The sequence below is a fragment of the Cibotium barometz genome, chromosome 26 (genome assembly GCF_041138505.1).
Source record: "Cibotium barometz isolate CiBa-2024 chromosome 26, ASM4113850v1, whole genome shotgun sequence".
Taxonomy (NCBI): Eukaryota; Viridiplantae; Streptophyta; class Polypodiopsida; order Cyatheales; family Cibotiaceae; genus Cibotium; species Cibotium barometz.
In genome coordinates this window covers 15,333,898-15,355,940 of record NC_141071.1, presented here as the reverse complement: position 1 = coordinate 15,355,940, position 22,043 = coordinate 15,333,898, and the positions used below count along the sequence as shown (strand labels likewise).

The 22,043-nt window shown below is 44.9% G+C and overlaps 1 protein-coding gene across 4 annotated transcripts in view; it reads left to right on the top strand.

Moving 5' to 3' along the window:
* Positions 1-22,043, top strand: part of GCN2 (protein kinase family protein) — a 155,829-nt gene that overhangs the window by 32,942 nt on the left and 100,844 nt on the right. For all 4 annotated transcript variants that reach the window (XR_015269204.1, XR_015269205.1, XM_086820322.1 and 1 more), the window contains exons 11-12: positions 4,531-4,648; positions 4,808-4,862. Coding sequence is in view for 2 of the 4 variants with exons in the window: in XM_086820322.1 (XP_086676448.1) it covers positions 4,531-4,648; positions 4,808-4,862 (173 nt within the window). In the remaining 2 variants the exon portion in view is untranslated. The remainder of the gene's footprint in view (positions 1-4,530; positions 4,649-4,807; positions 4,863-22,043) is intronic.

Genomic DNA, 22,043 nt, shown 5'->3' with positions numbered 1-22,043 from the left:
CCCTCTCCCTAAACACAAGCAACAAGATTAGTACCAAATAGAAGGGGTGCAAGCTAACTCATCTCCCAAACGTAGGTCTACGTCCGTAGACCACCCTCGAGTCCCTTGGGCTAAGGCATCCGTGGACCATGTCCCAAGCCTAGGCATAGGCTTCCCATCATCCGACCACACGGGTAGGATACAAAACAATATGCTACTCCACACAATAGGCTCACCCCACTTATGTAGCCCTAGTCAACCTATAAATAGCTGTTGACTCATAAATAGCTATAACTTAATGGGATAATACTAATAAACGTGGACGCAAGTAATCACAGTTTGTTGCACTAATCCTTATGGTTCCCTAGCCTTAGATTAGGCCCCACTAAGCTTCTGCTTAGCATGAGGTACGCAACATACTTTCCCACCTAAGACATTTCCACTCTTTGAAATGAACCCGAAAAAATCGAACCACATTAATCAACCACTCCAAAATCAGGTTCACACATGCCTAATCTATCTACATAGTTACCAATATAGGAACCAACTTAGTCATAAGCTATCGCTCCTATACGACTATTTCCGGAGAACAAAAGATAATCAAAATCAAATCAAGGCGTAAAAAACCCAAGAACCTCTTGACCTTCAACTCGCATGGATTGGATAATGTGAAATCACAGAGACAATAATCGTAGCTAATCATATTATGTATCCACATGGGTAATTCTTGTTCCTCTTACCTAGGGGATCCGTCCCTGCCCGCAATGCCTTATAACTTTTGGGTGCTCTCAAATACACAAGCATTCCCTTGGAAAACATCCACGGTGAATGCTTCCTACTAGCATAAAACTGCGCTCTTGTAGACCTCACTGCTAGTGGGCGGGCACCGAAGATCGGCACCCCCTAAGGTCAGGCACTGAAGCTCGTGAACCCCCAAGTTGGCACCTAAAGTTCATGAACCTCAAGGGCACCCACAAGGCCACCCACCAGTCACACAAGGTGGGAATCTCCGGCGGCCCCACTCCCCAAGTTTGGCTACCCACTTGACCGACGGGAAGTGGTGCTCACCTTCTTGTGCTCGGCGCCTCTCACCTACTCTAACGGCATCTGTCAGTGACCACTTTTAGCACTTGGCTCGTGATGGCCCAAGGGGCCACACCCATTGTATATATAGACTCTGGTGTACTGAGCGGGGATCCCCAATGCAATACATGGTTTTGTGGTGTCCCAACTTCCATCTTGTGTTGCGTGCATGTCACTCTAGGTAGCTCTTGTGTGGTGTTCCATTCTTGAGTCTGTGTGAGTGCATAGTGGAGTGGGACAGAGAGGTCGCCATCTCCCTAGCGTGTGCCAACTCTTGAGGGTATACTGCCCTAGGTCCCCCACCAATTAATCCGTTCACCGTCTCGGTGAACAGCTCTATCCTGAGCATTGTTGATAAATCTTGTAGTGACCAATATCTCTTGCATATCCATCAAGAAATCTCCAACTGCGTAAATCGACATACCCTGAAGTCATGCTGCCACCAAGGATGTTAGGCAAACTCTACCATTGGGATATATCACTCCCAATTAGATGGTCGCCGGGAGACCTATGCACAAAGCATATCCTCCAAAATTTGATTCACCCTCTCTGTTTGCCTACTAGACTGAGGATGATCAACAAATTCCTCTTTATGCGAGAATCTCATAACTATCAGGTATCTAAGTAGAAGCTGAATTTGTATGATGTTATATAGTTTGATTTAGATAAATTTCAAGCCCATTTGCAAGATGGGTCGAAGGTTTTGACCCAAACTCTATTCCTGTTTTCCTTATCAGTTCTCAAGAAGGAAATCACCTACAACAATATCTTTCAAAACCTCGATACATATGAAGTGATTGCTTTCCCCTCTTTCTGATCCAACTAATCCCATTTTTTGCTTATGTTTTTGGCGAAATTGGGAGGCAAAAGCTAGGCATAAAATTTATCTTTAAATTCAGCCCATGTGGTGATGGTATTGCCGGAAAGCTTCTGAGCCAACTACCAATGTGCAATGATCCCTTTCATGTACATACCCCATGTCTAAGCTTTGATCTCTTTGAGAACTCTCATACTAGGCAATTTTAAATTGGGAGATAAACGTGCTTGAGGAAGATAATGCTCCGGTTCCATTCTTTTAGTGGTCAAAACATGAGTTAGTTCCCTGCGATGGATGGTATGGATTGAAGAGGCATATCTACGGGATGGAGCACCATGTGGCGTAGAGGCTGTTGAGAGGTTAGTTACACCTCTTCCTTCTCACGGTGAACTCCAGCTTTCAGCCTTGCAGATGCTGGTCCATGAGGGCTCACATGAGTTGGCTTCTTAAACATAAACTCACCCTCCTTTCCCTCCATTTCATCTCCATTGTTTATGAGAAAAGAGATAGCCATCTCTCTTGGCTTCACACCCAACTCTGCTGCAAGAGTCTTGATGGCATCATCCATAAGCATCGACACTTAAACTATTAGTACAATTAAAAACAATAATGAAATGGCACAACACAACACCAGATATCAATGTTGAAATTTAAATGACACCTGCAGTGGGGCTTGAAAGGGCCGACCCCCCCTTCATGCCGCTTCATGGTATTGTATTAATAAGCAATGTTTGAACGTGATCGACATAGCCAAGAACGTGGATGTAGAATATTAGTGTCAAGACATGTCTTCTAAGTGTGTCGATTTCGTCTTTCATGTGCATACACCACCTCTTCATGGGCACCAAGTGACCACAAAAGGGCACAACCAATAATCTCGCACAACTCTTTTTCTTCTTCGTTAACAACAACACATCCAAGTCTGCAATTTAGGGTTTCTGCAGAATTGCAGTGCAAATTAGGGTTTTTGTAGAGATAGGGTTTCTAAAAATTAGGGTATTTGTAGGGTCTCTGCAGAATTAGGGTTTTTAAGAAGAGAAACCAAGTATACATCAGCATTTGTGTGCAACTATAGCAACAATGGTTTTTGCTCCATGGAAACTTTGCGAGTATAGGAGTGAAGGAAATAGTTGTGAGGCTTCTCATGTGGAAGGTGGTGCCCATTGGGCTACCTCACCTAAGGCCTTACCTCTCCCATAAGTGGGGAGGGTGCACACAAGAGAGTGCCCATACACTTTAATATAAAAGAATTGTGCCTATTTAAAGGATCCCAGGCGGCGGCTGGAATCAGTAAAATGCCCAACTGACTCATAAACTGTTTGTCCAAGCCCCACTCTATAATGAAGTGTGAACTTGAAAAACAGAAAATAATCAATAACTCCTACACAATTAAACAAAGAGTTTAGAGTCATCCTTACCACGTGTTTACAACCCACGGGCAAGGTGAGAATACAGATTCATGCGCATGGTTCACAGGAGGCATCCCCTGCCTCTAAACTGAACATATAGATCTTGTAGGCAATAAAACATTTCACGTGAAAACAGTTTCAGGCATGCAAGAATGCCATGCAAATAAAATGCATTGGACAATTTTCCTTTGATATAGCTTGTACTTGTCCACTTGGTTGTCTAGCCTTGCTGGACAGTGGTTAGAACTAGGGTGTTAGGACCAATGGTGACACTTTTTGTCATTGATCCTCATTGGCTTTGCAGTAGTCATCCTCCTCGTTCCTACGGCGGTCCTCCTCAGCACGCCTGCTGTTCTTTGGTAGGCTTGGTGTTTCTTAATTTGCATGAACATCTTTATCATTTGCATGACGTGCTGCATAAGGAAATCCATTTGAGGTTGAGGGACAGCTGGAGATGTGGTATCTCTTATGCGGCCAAGCATTTGGGAACCTTCTTTGGTGGAAGGGGTAGAAACTAACAGCAGTCTCATGGCACTCATATATTAGGAATCTGTTAAAGTCACTGAGCACTTAATAATGCGTGCCCTTATCAAAGCGTTGGCCAGGATCTAGTTTGGATATAGAACAAGGAATCTGGCTGTCTACACTCTCTGGGGGAAGAAATGTTTTGGTATGGATCACTGGCTTAACAATCATAGCCAAGGGACTTGTCCATAAACCCAAGCATATCAGAACCTGACTGGTATGTGCCCTCCATGTAGATCTAAGGAACCTTAGAGCTTAACCAACTACAAATGAAAATCGGCCATCACAACCTACTGGAATTCACGTTAGTTGGAAACATGATCCGTAGCCAAGGTTGTTTTAGAGATGAGGATATGTGCTGCCCAATCTTTTTATCTTGCACTTCCAACCTAGCAGTGGCTGAAACTAGAACTTTAAATTTAAGTGAGTTACATGGAGGCAAAGTTAGAGAACTGTCTTTACAGCATTGGAAGTTCGGGATAGCTCTTTGGTTTTTCAATGATTGAGATATCATAAAGGATATTGAATTAGAAAACATTTTTTCCTTTTTATTAAATATATCACTTGATCAAAAAAGAAAAGGAAACAAAATTCAATGACCGATGCACCTCTTTTTGATTGAGAAACTTGAAGTACTGATGTGGCCAAAGACACTTTATGAAGGAGTCTATTATTGCTTCTCATGCACTTTTGTTTGGTGTGGGGGTGATATGTTAGGAAAAGGAGGATTCGGATATGTTGTCCTTTGCAGAAATAATCTCGATGGACGACTTTATGCAATGAAGAAAATAAGGCTAACAGACAAGAGTCCATCTCTTAACAACAATATCCTAAGGTAATTCATTCTATTGTGCAAATGAAAAGCTATGGTAGAACATTAGAATCTAGTCTCATTATGCTCTATGAAGAGGATGGACATCACTTAATCTTATGTGTGGTGACAAGGACAAAGGGAACAAAAAGGTTTTGAATTACTTTTTTTTTAAAATTGCAGAGAGGTTACTACCCTTTCTAGGTTGCAACACCATCATATTGTGCGGTATTATCAGGTGAAGTTTCTTTCCCAAAGCGAAATTATAATATGCAAATACTTAAGTCAAGGAGAATAGAACACACACAGGAACTAACCCAAACTAGAAAGCACTCGAAAGGTTGAATACTCATGTATTTGGTTCAAAGTGCTGCTATGGTGAGATCAACGGACTGTTATCCTGCATCATCCAATCAGTCAATAATGTATGACTTCGATCAAACCTGAGGCTTCTTCAGTAGAAATCTGCTCTGTTAGCTTCAATCCTCCTTCGTAGCATTCATCCAAAAGAAGGCAGTGATGAGGGAATGTTGTGTGGTGGTTCTGGCGTCTTTCCTCACGAGCCATATTGCATGATAAATCACCTTATTCATGTACGGGGTACCTTTGATAATGACTCTCATCAAGTCAGAGGAAAACCCTCTCCAATTACGGTCCATCTCAATCACAGGTGTGCAACCAGCCCTCTCCTCTGCTTGCTGTCCCCTCCAACTGCCCAGCTTTTTCACGCTGTCCAGTCCTCTTGTGCGCACTGCCCTGCCCGCTTCCGCATCATTCCCATGCAAAGCTGCCCAAGTTGCTACCTGTGATCCTGCACTGCACCCTGTGTGCTGCAGTATGGCTGGCCTATGCACTATGTGTGGCCTGAATGGTGTTGAAGTACATACCAAAATATCTTGGTGGCCTTGGGCATATTGGGCATATGGTTCTATGGTTTAAAGCCTTCTCTAGCAATAGGTTGTGGGCATGTCACACTTCCAGGACAGCCATAGGTTAGCGTGAATGGAACCTCTTGCCCTCCATTCTAGACAATGGGTGCCCTTTTTCAGCTACTTCATTTCTTTTCCTTTTCCGGAAAAGAGATATCTATGAAGTATAAAATAGTGTACAAGAAGGGAGATTTCAGACCAAGCAAGGGGGAAATCTCAACCAATCCAGGCCCGTGAATGGCTTCTAGCAGCTCTCCCTTCAGAGCTGATTGTGCACTTTCAGGATACTCGTTTACTTGGTCGAGGCTTCTTCCAGGTGGACTTTCATTCTTCAGAAGCTACTTCTCAGGCTTTGGCTAGCACCCCCTTTCCTCTTGGTCCTAGGAAGATTTTCTTCTTTCAGTACCAGGTGGGCTTTGATCGAGTGGTGGAGGATCAGCGCCTTACCCCAGTCTCACTACGGTTCCCTGCTCTTCCTCGGTCCTATTGGAAGCTTTTAGCTTCCATAGGGGCATCCTTTGGCTAGGTTCTAGAGGTACCAATCCTCCCGAGCTCTCCCGCCTCAGCTTCCGTGGCCGTTACCGCCACTCTTGATGGTGTACCCCGGGTCCTTGTGCTTGTTCTTGATCCATCGATTACTGATGATCATGTTATGCTTCAGCGACCTGACGGATCTCATTTCCGCCAGAGGATGGAGATTGCAGGCAGACCTGACCAGTGTCGGATTTGTCGTTGAGACAGGGTCACATTGCTAGAGATTGTCCCAGATCGAGGGGCCATGCTAGGAGGCGGCGTGGTCCTGCCCATCGAAGGCCTTTTGCAGATGCCGAGACTCCAGCTACTCCTTTGCCACAGCAGACCACATAGCGTTGGGTTGTGGTTAGGGATGGCAGGCACCCTCGGACCCCCGTACCTGCCCCTTCACCCACACCCCCTGTGGAGCACCCTAACCCCTATGCAGCTCTTGCCTCACAGGATGTTGATCCTTTTTTGGAGGATGAGGCCTTGCAGGCACATGATCTGGATCCCTCACAGGAGGATGCTGCATTACAGTTACAGGATGATTGCACCCTTGAGGATGATGTTGCACATTCGCATTGTCATGGTACCTCTCCAGTTCTGAGGACTAGCCCTGGCTTTTCCTTGGAGTGGGAGAGAGAGGTAAGGTTTACATTGTCAGATTTTCCCTCCCTTACCTATGGGAGACGTACTTCCGCCTCTAAAGGGGGTTCTTCGTCGCCCACGAGATTTGGTCGTTCCTACTCTGAGTCTTTATGAGGATTGTCTCTTGGAACATTCAGGGTCTTGGGGTTTTTTTCCGCGTGGACGGAAACAAATTGTAAAAACCCAGCTTCATTGTGCAGGCATAGGTGGACCTATGGATATATTGCTCTTGCAAGAGCATAAACTGGATGCTAGTCAGTGTGGGAGATCAGGCAAGCTTCTCTCGGGACACACCTTTTGGTCACTGGCTGTTGGTACCAAGGGTGGTGTTTGTATCTCTATTTCAGCTTTGATCTTGCCTTGCACCATTGGACATGGTGTCATTTTACCTGCGAGAGCGCAGTGGATCCTTCTTATGCAGGGTACTACACGCATTGGTATTCTCAACCTCAATGCTCCTAACCATAAAGGTGAGAGGATTGCCTTTTGGAAATCTCTCACTACATTGATGCCTCTTGCCGACCATTGGATTATTGGTGGGGATTTTAACATGGTTGAGATGCCAACGGATAAAAGAGGTGGACATGAGAGCTTGGTGCATCCTCTTGGAAGAGCGTCTTGGGAGAAGTTTATACTCTCCATTCATGGTAGAGATTGTTGGCATGAGGATGACATTTTGAGGAGTCCATCCACTCTTCTTTACTCATGGTCTAACAGGAGAAGAGATGTAAAAGACAGATTTTATGTGGATGATTGGGTGCTTGACAGAGGTGGACATACTTTGATTGCTACAGGCACCTCCAAATCGGAGGCTTTATGTATTAGAGATCTGAATTGCCATGGATCAGCATCCCATGTACGCATCCCTGATCATTTGTTTTCAGATGCAGAGCTATCGCGTTGTATGCTTGATATTTGGAGATCTCATGACTTCTTACAGGCCTCTCAAAGCTTTGCCTTTGCTCTGTGTGATATTAGTGACTTTTATCACACATGTGTCCTGTCTAAGAGGCAAGAGGCCTTGGACTTAGAAAGGGCTATTAGACGTAGATTGGCTGCCTTGCAGAAAGAGCAGGAGAAACATCCTCATGCTCAATGGGTTTTAGATTCTTTATGTACTGTTAGAGCAGAACTTCATCACTCTCTTGAGCAGCGTGCAGAGTACGGTTTCCATGCCCAGGAATCCTTTTGGACACAGATGGGTGGCAGATGTAACAAATATTTCTTTGCTTCTCACGGCCCATCTCATGCGAGATATAGTGTGAGGCAGTTGCAGGATTCACATGGCACTCTTCACTCAGATCCTCTTATGGTTAGGCAGATTGCCACCGATTTCCAGCTTCTTAGTGCTAAGCTGCATTCTGATTTGAGACACAGGGCACAGAGGAAGGTTTGGAATGCATTGCCACATTTGATCATTGAGGAGATGTGTGCCGCTCTGGATGCCCCTTTTTCTATGCAAGAGTTCAGTCACGCTCTTCATGCCTTACCTCATGGTAAGTGTCCAGGGGAGGATGGCCTCTCCCCTGTTTTTTTCATTACTTTTTGGGATGAGATTGGGGCTGAGATCACATCGGCTTTGCAGGAGATGTGGGACACAGGTTCTATGCCTTCTTCTCTCACTGAGGGGCTTATTTATCTTATTCCTAAGAGCGGGGATAAGACATTGATTGGCCAGTGGAGACCTATCACCTTACTTGGCACTGCCTATAAGATTCTTGCTAAGGCAGTGAGCATCAGGTTGTAGCCAATTTTGCAGGATTTATATTCAATACGGTATACCCAGAATGTAGGCATATGCTCACTTATGGTAGTGCTATGTGTGAACAGGGCTTAACCAAGGGCATTTTTTCCCATGTGGTTTTTCCCTTTGGATATCAAGTGTGAAAGGACACTCTACATAATATATTTTGTACTTCTATATTATATGGATGTGACACACATGCAAGTGTTGACTTGCATTTGTGGCTAGCACACTTTTGGCTCTCTCTCTCTCTCTCTCTCTCTCTCTCTCTCTCTCTCTCTCTCTCTCTCTCTCTCATTTCTGTGTGAGCTTCTCCATCCTGCACCTAACCCTAATGTGCAGGTTTGTGTGTGTGTGTGTGAGTGTGTGAGTCCAACACCGACAATTGGTATCAGAGCTGGGGCAGCTGCAACTGGAATTCCGTCAACAGCACACAGTTTGTCTGTCGCCTGCGAAATTCTGTCGACGCAGTCCGTCCATCCGTCGCCTGCAGAATTCCGTCGACGGAGCTAGTCTGTCCGTCGCCTCTAGAATTCCGTCGACGGAGCTGTTCGCCTCTTCCGCCTAGCCCGGCCGGCGGCACTAGTGCACCGCCGCTGCCCCTCAACGCCTCCCGGCCGGCAGCACTAGTGCAGGTAGCGCCGCCGCCGCCGCTCCTCCGCGCTTCGCGGCCGGCGCAGTCCGTCGGCGGCTACGCTTCCTCGGCCGGCGTCACTACCCCCACCGCCCGCTTGCTCCTCCCACGGCAGCGTTGCAGCCTCCGCCTCCGTCTCTGTCTATTGTTCTCGCCCTGCGCCTCCCGGTCTGCGGGCCTGACTGCAGCGCGTGTTTGCGGGTATTCACACCAGCCGGTGACTTCGCCAGCCAGCTCACGGTGCCCCTTGCCCCCCTATACCTGGCCGACTGACGCCTGCGCCCCTCAGCGCCCATTCCGTACTGTACCATCATCCGGGTACTAGCCTGCAGGTACTTTTTATATAGATTTTTATTCACTTGAGAAAACAAAATTTGCAGCCATTTTAGGGCCAATCAGATTCAAACAAAATTCTAGGGGTTTACCAAAAATTACCCTTTGCCAGAAAAACCTGTAGGTGGTGCCATTCATACTGTTTGGTTTGGAATTCGGGGGTTTTTCAAATTGAGGTCAAAATCAGCAAATTGAGCCTCTTTCAGTTGCAGAAATTTGGGGCTTTTGTGAAAATTGGCCAATTAACAGCACATTGAAGCGATTGGAGTGCATAAAAATTGGGGGTTTTCAGATTGGAGCATGTAATTGGGCATTACAGCTGTGATTTGTCGCAGATGTATACACATTGTGTGTAATTGGACAATTTGGTGCAGGTTTACACTTGCTTCAGTTTGCAGGCAAACATTTGCACCGGACATTTGGTTGCCTCGCAGTGCACATTGGTGCTTGGTTTGCTTGCAGGTATATTTTGTTGACATGGCTCAAAATGCTACAGATGTATTTGGTGTGGTCACCCAGGAGGACAAGTTGGATGGATCTAACTACTCCCTCTGGAGTTTCATGATCCGTAATTTGCTGGTAGCCAACATTTGAAGCAATGTATCATGTACGCAACAAGGCAAGAGTTACCTACTTGAAGAGGCAATTGGATCTTCTTTCTATGGATGAGGGTGACTCCATGGCAGATCATCTCACCAAAGTGAAAGATTTGCAGGAACAATTGCTCAACATTGATGAGGTTATCCCAGACAGACAGCTGGTCAGCAACAGTCTTCATTCTTTACCACCTTCCTACTTGGGCTTTCACACCTCTCTCAACCTCTATGAGAGGAGGTGGTGATCCTGTCACTTTTGAAGAGCTAGTGGGTTTACTCTTGCAGGAAGAGCAAACAAGAGCAAACTTAGCGAGCAACCGTGGTGGAGACAAGGCATTTACAGCCAAGGATAAGGGTAAGGCAAAGAGCTTTAAGCATGGGGGAAAACAGTCTAGCAAGGCTGGTCATGGACAGCCCTTTTCTGGTGGTGAAAAGTCTGACAAAGGGGATGCAAACAAGCCTAAAAAGAAAGGCAAATGTCACTACTGCCATAAGCGTGGACACTACATCAGTGAATGTAGGAAGCGCATTGCAAAAGAGAAAAGGAAAGAAGCAGGCAGACTCTTTTGATGACAAAGGACAGCAATCAGCTAATGTAATTCAGGAAGAGTACACTTTTTTGGTCACATGCACTAGTGACACACCAAGTGCTTCAGACAATGATATGTCTTGCATTGCATCTGACAGACAGGATGTATCATGGTATTTTGATAGTGGTGCTTCGAGCCACATCACTTCATGCAAAGATGTATTTCAGCACTTGGTTTATGCTTCAAATGGCCGCACTGTATCATGTGCAGATCATACCACATATCCAGTAAAGGGAATTGGCAATGTCATACTTATTGCAGCCAATGGTGCCAATATATGTATGAAAAATGTATTGTATGTTCCAGGCATAAAGAAAAATCTGCTCTCCGTCTCAGCCATAAACGACCAAGGTTTAAAGGTTGAATTTGAAGATGGGAAGTGTTTGGTAAAAGACCCATCAAAGGGTTATGAAATAGTCACTTTTGGAACACGATACAAAGGCTTGTATAAGCTGGACAGCTATGACAAGCGTACTTATGATGCAAATACAGTGGCTGCCCACACTCCTGCTATGCATGATGCAGAGCTATGGCATGCTCGTTTTGGGCATGTAAATTTTCAGAGTTTGATGCTTTTGCAGAAGCATCATATGGTTGATAATATGCCGCCTCTTGAGTCTCCACCAAGACATGTATGTGAGGGGTGTATTTTGGGAAAGATGCAACGAAAACCATTCCCCAAAGATGGAGTTTTTAGAGCTGAAAGTAAATTACAGCTCATACATAGTGATGTATGTGGTCCAATGCGGACACCATCCATAGGGGGGCATCTTTACTTCGTTACATTCATTGATGACTACTCCAGGTTTGCTTGGGTTTACCCTTTGAAAGCGAAAGCAGAGGTGTGTGCATGCTTTCGACACTTTGTATTAATGGCTGAAAATATGTGTGGATGTAAAGTCCAAACACTTCGCTCAGATAGAGGTGGAGAATACATGTCAAATGCATTCAAGGATTATATGCTTCAAAAGGGCATCAAACACCAATGTACTGTGCCTTATACACCGCAGCAGAATGGTGTAGCTGAAAGGAAAAACAGATCTCTCATGGAGATGGCAAGATGCATGGTGAAAGCACAAAAGTTGCCTCACAATTTTTGGATGGAAGCTATAATGTGTGCAACTTATGTGTTGAACAGGTGTCCAACAAAAGCTTTGAAAACCATAACACCATTTGAGGCTTGGTATAGCCGAAAGCCAACAGTGGATTATATGCGTACATTTGGGTGGATATGCGTACATTCTGGCATATGCACATGTGCCAGAACAACTCCGAACAAAGCTAGATGACAAAGCAATGAAATGCATTTTTGTGGGCTACAGCAATGAGAGCAAAGGATACCGTCTTTATAATCCAACTACACGAAGGATTTTTGTCAGTAGAGATGTGGTATTTGCTGAAAATTCAGAACAGCCCATGTACAGCTTGTATAAAAGTAATGATACAGGCATACAGGACATGTTTGATGGACTATTACCCATTGCGATTAGGGGGGATTCAGATCAGCCAGCCCCTACAGAAGAAAATCCTCATGTAGAACATGTGGAACAGCCAGCCATTCAGCCCCCTTCTATGGAAGAAGTGGAAGATCTTGTCAGGGAAGAGCAAACAGCCATAGACACGGCCAAGTCAGTGCCAAGATGGTTGCTGAAAACTTGCAAGAAAGCAAACTTGCAGCTTCACTCACAGGTAGAACAAGGGCTAGTTCCAGCCATGCATTGAATATACATCGTGGGGAGTCTGCAGTAGCCATGGGTGGTCTCTTTGATTCAGAAGAGCCTTCTTCTTATGAAGAAGCACATGAGAATGAGCATTGGGTGCAAGCTATGCAAGCTGAAATCTCTTCTATCATGAAGAACAATACTTGGGATCTTGTGGAATTGCCTAAAGGCAAGCATGTCATTGGAACAAAGTGGGTGTACAAAGTCAAAAGGAAGTCTGATGGTACTATTGACAGGTACAAAGCAAGACTTGTGGCTAAAGGCTACTCCTAGAAAAAGGGAATAGATTATGAGGAGACTTTTGCTCCTACTTTGAGAATGACCACAATAAGATCAGTGATTGCATTGGCTGCGCACATAAAAAGATGGAAAGTGCATCAATTGGACATCAAAACTGCATTCTTAAATGGAGATTTACAGGAGGAAGTATATGTAAATCGGCCCATTGGTTTTGTAGTTCCTGGTGAGGAACATATGCAGATTACACAAAGCATTGTATGGGTTAAAGCAAGCTCCAAGAGCTTGGTGTATGATAAAATACATGCTCATCTAACTAGCCAAGGTTATGTGAATAGTCCAGCTGAAAGCACAAAACCGGTGCCGATATTCTCATAGTCATGTTGTATGTAGATGACATGCTCATTACACGTACTAGCAAAGCACAGATTTCAGATTTGAAAGCTGATTTGAAAGCTGAATTTGATATGTCAGATTTGGGGCCTTTACACTACTATCTTGGCATATAGTTTGTGCATATAGATGATGGCATTGTTATGCAGCGAACTAAGTACATAAAAAGTTTGCTAAAAAGGTTTCACATGGATGAATGTAAGCCCATTTCTACTGCAGTAGAACCAGGTGTACGGCTTACTATGCATGATATTGGAGAGCCTTTTGAGGCCGGCATTTACAGCAAGGTTGAAACCGGCCTCTGGTAGAAACCAAAGTGCGGTAGACTAGCAGTCACCCTTCCACTTGTAGTCCAAATATAAAAACAAATTTAATTGGAGCTAGAGTGCCCCAAAACTGTAATGAGAACGACACCTGTTGGCCCCAAAGCTTGGCGCCCCTTTCGGTATTTCTTTATTCAAATTCAAAGTGATGTAAAACTGAGTACAACAAAACCAGCCAAGAGAATACACCTGTATGTCCAATTTGGCAGTCCACAAGACCTCTTAGCACAGAGGATTCACACACAGATCTGTGTCCCACAAAAGCAACACTCTGTGTTTCCCTCTGATCAGCCAAGACCATTCAGCAGGGAAGCCTTGAGCACACATCTGGCATATCCCATGTACATGGTTCCACAACTCAGCACAAACATACATCCACTGTTCAATCTCTGTTTTCACCCTTTCAATCTGCCATACCCCTCCTCTCACAAGGGGCCAGATAACACAACTCTGCAGCAGACATAGGCCAATGGAAAGAAAGAAAGATGGACAAGTTCAGAGCTTACCAAATCAGCACGTGGTTCTGCACTCGTGAGGCCAATCGTACCAGTCTGTACTTTCCTCCTTGCAACCACTTGACTGATACATCAACTAAGCTCCGAGAAAGCTTTGCCTGCAGCTGGAGATGCACCGCCTGCTACTGCTCAGAACTGAACAGATTTGGAACCGGCTGTACCTGTCCGTACAGGTCAGTAGAACTCTACTGTACTTGTCCGTACAGCCTCTGCAGCCACCTGTACCGTACAGGACAGCACTTGCACAGCAGCCGCCTGCTGTCTATTCCTGCCAGCGCAGACTGTACCAGCGCCGCCAGACCCTGCACGTGTCCGTACAACTGTACCTGCAGCACAGCCGCCGCCAAAGCCTGCAGCACGACATGCACCTGCTTTCAGCCCCTGTCAGCGTCGCATGTACCTGCAGCAGCTGTACCCTGTACGGGCAGCCACGTGGATTGTACTTGCAGTTGTACGGGCACTTCTGTACGGAAAACAGCAGTCAGCACTCTTCTATGCAGTCGACTAGCTTCTCCTCTTCTCCACGCTTGAGACTTGCACGTTTTTCCAAAAAAGCAAGAGAGAGAGAGATGAGAGAGGCGTGTAACTCCAAAAGTGGAGTGGCCTCTCTCCAAAATTATCCTAGGCCCCCAACTTTAATATTTATTAAAGTTCCCTAGGGGCCACTTAGGCCTAGGGGCCACCCATGAATAAAACATTAAAATTCATTAATGTTCTGGTCCCCCTTCACACCTGAACATGTCCACACATCATTCTCTTTGTCCGGGCACCCCAAATGTGAATCATTTAATATTTTTGCTCAGCAACCACCATGCCCACACTTGTGCTGTTCCATTTTCACAGGGTCATGACATACCCCATTCTTGAAAAATGGCAAGTGTCCTCGATTGCATTCTGGCGATACAGCAAAATATCCAAAGGGAAATATACAATATGGCAAGATCAGCGTGCCAATCTCTCTAAGCCATGCACATGTAACATCATTCACTGCAAACCAATGGCGTAGTAGTAGTCCAAGTTGTATACCACTGTGAACCATACACAACCACAACATCCAATGTGACTAGTACACATATATCATAGACGTCCCATAAACAGATGTACTGTCAGCCATCAGTACCTTCGGGTGAGACAAAAACTGCACCAAGCGACCTCTAGATGTCATCTGAGCCTGTCTGTATCAAGGGAGTGGAGGTGCTACCCCCCTCTTGAGCATCAGGCAATGCTCCAGACCCATGCTCTGCTGAACCTGAATGAGCCATAACAAGAGTCGGCTCCAGCTCAAAGGCATCGAGATAAAGCTGCAAAACCTGAGGTGAATCTGTTAAGTCACCTTCCTCCATTGACTTCGCATCCATCGGTGAATAGTTCTTGAACTTCACAAGATAGCGACGGGAAACTTTACCTCGTACCTTTCTTTCCTTATGTGCCAGTATCTGCTCTGGAATAAGAACCTCATCAAGTTCCTCAACTTTCGGCTGAGCCTCATCTGATACATCCTCATGCACATCCCCACGGAAAGGTCTAAGGAGACTCACGCGAAAAGCATTGTGAATCCTCCAGTGATCTGGTAGCTTCAAGCGATAGGCCACCTCACCAATCTTTTCCAATACCTGAAAAGGCCCATAATAGCGCATGCTCAACTTAGGAAATAAGCGCTCTTTACCCTTCATCTGCTTGAGCCTAGCCTTTTCAAATCGTAAAAGAACCCAAGCACCCAAGGCAAACTCTAATGCACGTCTGTGGCGGTTTGCTGCTTTCTTTTGCTTTAGCTGAGTTTTTTGGAGTGCCAACTTAACTCTCCGATTAGCTTCATCCATGTTTTCCACATACTGATCAGTCTCAAAGATCTTATCCTTTGTATGCAAAATGGGTAGTACCTTCTTCCCTCCTTCAATAATCTCAAAAGGCGCCTTGCCCGTCGAGGTATGGATAGTGTTGTCGGATGCAAACTCCACCAAAGGAAGATACTTTTCCCATTGTTGCTTGTGCTCTGACACATAACATTTAAGAAGATCTAACACTGTAGAGTTAGCCTCTTCCGATTGACCATCTGTTTGTGGATGAAATGAGGAAGAAAACTTGAGAGTTGTACCCATGTTATCAAACAACCCTCTCCATAATGAACTCGTCATCCGTGGATCACGGTCACTAATGATAGACGTAGGCAAGCCATGATACTTGAAGATGTTCGCCATGAACAACTTCACCATATGATCAACTTTGATCGTCTTACGCACGGGAATGAAATGAGCCTGCTTACTGAACCTGCCTATGATAGTCCAAATGCCATCATTGCTCGTTTGTGTCCGTGGAAGATCAAATATAAAATCCATCGCAATGCTCTCCCAAGGTCTATCTGGAATAGATATAGGCTGTAGTAACCCTGGTGTCTTTTGACAGTCAAACTTTACCTTCTGACATACGATGCATTGCCTTACAAAAGCATCAACATCTCTTCTCAAGGATGGCCAATAAAAGAAAGTCTCCACTGTTTTGACCGTGGCGTCAATACCTCTATGACCTGCATACGGTGGAGCATGACTTTCAATCATAACCTTGAGTCGCAATGGCCTGGTAACACACAGTCTGCCATGCATCAATAAAAACCCATCTCTGAGAGTATAGTGCTCATGCCGCTGACCCTCAGATATCTGATCATACAACTTGTCAAAGTCCTCATCATGGGCATACTGCTCTTTCATTTCATCAAGCTCATGATGATAAGCAAGTGAAACAGCTGAGACCTGTGGCTTGCGTGACAAAGCATCCACAACATTCTTTTTGCCTTCCACATGCACAATCTGGAAGTGAAACATAGACAAAAAGTTTGCCCATCGCATATGCTTCTCTGAAAGCTTAGTTTGCGTAAGGAAATAACGCAAGGTCTGATGATCTGTCTGCACAGTGAAATCAGCCCCAAGCAAATAGTGTTTCCATGTAAAAAGAGCATGAATTACAGCCAACATCTCTTTCTCATAAACCTGTAAATGCTTCTCGGCATCTTGCAATATTCTACTCTCATAGGCTATCACATGTCCTTCCTGCATGAGAACTGCCCCAATGCTACTTCCACATGCATCACACTGGACAACAAAAGCTTTTCGAAGGTCCGGTTATATCAATATTGGATCCGAAGCAAGCTTTTCTTTAAGCTTTTTGAAGGCTGTAATTTCCCGATCAGCCCATCTAACGGAGTTGCCTTCTTTGTTAAGGCATGAAGAGGCAAAGCAATTTCAGCAAAATATCGTATGTACCGCCTGTAATAGGAACACAATCCCAAAAAGCTGCGTACATCATGCACGGTCCTCAAATCTGGCCAATTAAGAATTGCTTCCACCTTCGCTGGATCCATACGGACTCCATGCTTAGACACAATATGCCCCAAGAAGTGTATCTCTTGCAAGAAAAACTCACTCTTCTTGCCATTAATAACCAGCCTATGGTTCCTGAGTTCTGCAAACACAATGGCCAAATGCCTTCTATGCTCCTCCTCAGTTTGTGAATGCACAATCATATCATCAAAGAATGTGTCCACAAACGCTCTATGAGGCCGGAAAATCCTGTCCATCATTCTGTTAAATGTGGCAGGTGCATTTGTCAAACCAAAGGGCATAACCAAAAACTCATACAACCCAAACGTGGTTCGAAATGTTGTCTTATGCACATCCTCGGGTCTAATACGTATCTGATGATACCCACTTTTCAAGTCAAATCGACTAAAAACTGTGGAGCCCTGTAAGTGGTCCAAAATGTCATCGATCCTCAGAATGGGGAATCGATTCTTGATGGTATTCTTGTTCAGCGCCCTGTAGTCAATACACATGCGCCAAGAACCATCCTTCTTTTGCACTAAGAGTACAGGTGAGCAAAAGACCCTTTATTCAAAAGCTCCTGTACTTGACTCATAATTTCTTCTTGTTGGGCTGCACTAACACGGTACGGCGGTCTATTTGGTGGAGTACTACCAGGAATTAGATCAATGGCATGATCTTCTGGCCTCTCCGGAGGAAGTTCCCCTGGCAATGACTCGGAAAAACAATCCTGGAACCCACATAAGAAATCAGTTCTGTCCTTATCTAACATAGACAAATTAGACTTAGACTCATCATCTTTTGCATCCTTTACATAAATCAAGTACGCGGAAAGATGCTTTTTCATTACTGATGAAATTGCCGAAGCTGATACAATAGGAACAGATTCCTCTTTAAGTTTTACATCCAAAACATGTTCTTTCCCTCTATGAGTCAAAGTGATCTTCCTATTGTATGTATCCACCACCGCATGTACTCTGTGGCACCATGGCATACCCAACAAAACATCACATCCATCAAGTGGCATGATGAAAAACTCTTCGCTGTCCACATAACCCTGCAAATGAAGCCTGAGCTTCCCAATGATAGGAGTGACGGGTTCTGCATACCCTGGACAAGCCATGTTAGCCTCATAGAACGGCCCCATCTCTTGTGCATGAATCCCCAATCGGCCAACCAAATCCGGTGAAATAAAGTTGGCTCTAGCACCTGTGTCAAAGAATATCAAGGCATTTTGATCTCTCACTTTGCCCCATGCCCTGCACAACTCTGTCTCTTCACCACCCGACTGTTCCCCAACAAGATCAGGAACTAACCCTGCAGAAGGTTTTGGTTTCTTTGACTTGGGCTCTCCTTTATTGTCAGAGTCCTTTTGGGACTTTCTCTTGGGACAATTAAAAGACATATGTCCCTCTTCTGTACAGTAAAAACATTTTCGAGCATCTCTCAAAGCCTGTCTCTCCTCAGGAGTTCTCTTGGGCATTGGCAACTTCTTATACCGCGTCTCTGTAGACCCTTTTGCATCACGCGAAGCATGCCCAGATTTTTCAGATTTCTTGCTCGAGTTCTTACTTCCTTTAAATCCAGATGAGACTCCAGTGAGTAACGCATTAGCTGTCATAGCATTCTCTATCATCTGTGACATGTTTGTTACTCGAGTCTTGATGCAATAGTCATGCACTTCCTTGGGCAGCCCACAATAATACTTCTCTACCTGCTCAGACAAAGGCACTGCACGGTAAGAAGTAACTGGGAGTAAAGCTTCCCAAAACTTCTTGTTGTAAACTTCTAGATTTTCACATTTTGATGCATCCAACTTATGCCATGCAGTCATTACATCCACCTCAAAAGTAGATGTGAGCCATACGGAAGAGAACACCTGTTTAAATTGTACCCAAGTAGATGGTGCTATGCCCTGCAATTAGAGGACTCCGTGTAATTACCACCAGAAAAAGCAGCATCAAACTGCTGTAAAAAGGTAAGTGCTTTTAACTTATCTTTGGCCTCACTGAATGTATCAAATTTCACAGCAGCTCCCCCTTCCTTATAATCCTTCGCCTTACCCATAGGCGTTAGATTATCGTAAGGAAGTGGCTTCACAAGATTGCTACCCCCAGCATTCATGCCCATCATAGGGTCAACATTACCAATTCCCACACCTGGCATGCCATACATTCCAGCCATGTTTCCAAACATACTATTATGCATATCGGGCTGCATGCCCCCATACATGTTTGCTTGCATTCAAGGTTGCATGCTCCCAAACATGTTTCCTTGCATTCCGGACTGCATACCACCATACATATTCCCCTGCATACCAGACTGAAAATTAGCTCCAAAAGTCCCTGGCATACCCATGCCTCCCTGAGGATAACCCCCAGTCATAGATTGGAACACCGAGCCACCACCAAAATAACCTGGATGCATAGTCTGCTGAGCAATAGATGGCTGTCCGAAGAAAGAACTCTGTGAGTTAGCACCAAAAGCATGCTGTTCGGAAACTGTCCAAAAGATGGATCCTGTGGGAAGGCACCACTATGACCCTGAGGAAGGTTCTTAGAACACCTTCTTCTTCTTCTTTTCACGCTCTGTACGGGATCTCATAAATTTAGCAAACTTCTCACTTTGTGTGAGCTGCATAAACACATCCATAACACCGGCCAAACGATTTTTAAATTGAGCATCATCTTCCTCTTTACTAGGCATATCTTCTGGCTGTGTTACATCCTCATATTGCTCATCATCTGCAGCCTGTTCTCCTGCAAGAATATCCTCAGATTCATTTCTCTCAGGAGAGGTCTCTTGCTCTTCCTCTTCATTGTAAATGTGAGGATTACTGTTATTACTTAGTATTTCATCCACTATCTGTGTATTTAAGATTGAAACTGAAAGTAGACTTGAACACAGATGTTTGATTGATTGATTGAAATTGTGATACAACAGGCTCCTTATATAGGAGTTCAAGAGACACGAATGAAAAGACACATCCCATGACCAATAGTCATGACTCTAGGCGAAGAGACACATCCTTTGGACGAATAGCTGCAACCATTGGGTGAAGAGTTGCAACCCTAGAGCGAAGGGGTGTGACCAGTCGTCAAAGGAGTGTGGCTCTTGATGAAGAGGCATGTCTCTAGAGCGAATAGTCGTGACCTGAGTGTAGGGGTCCTCTGTAATCATGTCACTTCAATATTTGTAACCATGAGGAGCCTGTGTATAATGAACTAAGTCACAATCGTGACATTCCCTCCCATTTAAAATAAAATCCAGGGGTAGTTGTTGAGACTCTGGAAGAAGGGAAATGATTGAATTGCTTCTGCATCCAAAGCTCTAGCTGCTAGATCCCATGTCATTGCATTATTGTTGACCATAACAATCTTGTATATACCAAACTGAATATTAACTGCATCTGCAACTTGTCTCATCTTTACCGAAAGTATGAGAATCATATCTGGAACTCTTTTGTTAACATCATTGGTAACTTCGAGCTTTGTCCAAGAAAAGATTGAATCTTTATCTGCTTCAAGTGAAACTATTGGTAAATTATCTGATTGTGTCACCACGCTTTCCGGCTGAGAGGCGACCACCACCTGTTGGATGTCTGAAAGGGATTCCACTGATTTTTCTGAAACACAAAAGTCTTCAAGTGTTGTCGTAGGTTGAGAAGAAATATCTTCCATATGCTGTTCTTTGCTTAGAAAGTTGTTCTCGGGACAAGTTATGTCCAAAGATTCATTTGCACCACTGAAGGTAAGGACTGGAGTCTTCATTTTTGAAGAAGAATCATCATTCACCATGGCGTCAGGTAGCTGGTCAGAGGCAAAGACTCCGTTTTGCACGGGCGGTGACGAGGCTATTGCTTCTGCCTGGGTCACGGCAAGAAAAGGAGTTGTGGACATTGTATTTGTCTCACATGTACAAGAATCTTCTGAATCTTCAGCTTTCTCAGCAGGTATTAAGGCTTCCAATGTAGAAGGGAGAGGTTGAGATTGTTTGCGCCTCTTAGACCTCTCAAGGATCCTCTTGCACAACGTGAGAATGAGTAAGTCTTCAACACTGCCACCAAGAGCTTGTAAGGACTTGAATGTAGGGCATTGCTCGCGAGGGGAAACTTGTCCAACGTCGCGGCGCTCACGACCGAGTACTCGACTAGGGTCGGACACACGTGCCACTAAGTAAGCCCATCTTGATATGGCTGATTTCTTTCCAAGATGTGATCCTTTGGAAGCTTCATATTGCTGCTTTGGCTTCTGCTGATAGTGATTCAAAGATGGATCTTTCTCATAACTGTTGTAATGCTGAGAATGTTTGCGACGAGCATGCAGAGGCTCAAACGAAGGTATTTCATGTCTGGTGGTCTCTACAGAACTGTGCTGAGGACTAGAAACCTGTTGTGGGTGTTGTACGCCGAGAAGTTGCTTGTCGGGAGCTTGAGGAGGCTTTGGCTCACCATGGATCAAGTGTGACGAAAAAGTAGCCAGAGAAGGCTTCAAGAGTAGTTGAAATGCCTTCATTTCATGCCCGAGAAGGAAAATCGGTGAAGAAAATGAGGATTTGAGGCCGCTTTCAACACTTTATGCTTCTTGTAATTTCTGGACAGCAACAAAATTCTGCACTGCAGGGTTGGTGGAAGCCCTACATGCCAAGAAAGTCATTGCCAAGACAAGAGGGGCATACATGAAGAGGGCTGCATCCGGGGGGTTGGGGGTGCCGGTTCACATTAGCGTACGCCCGTTGGTTTTTTTTTTATAAAAAAAATACGCTGGTTGGGGGCTGGTTTCCTTGCTGAGGGAGGCGAGCAAGAAGAAGGCGGCATCCTGGCAGCCGGGGGGGTGGTGGTTTCCGAATCGTCCAAGGCGGCAGTTCACACCAGCGAATCCCAACGGACGCCCAGCGCAAGCCCGGTGGGTTACTCACGCCTGTTGG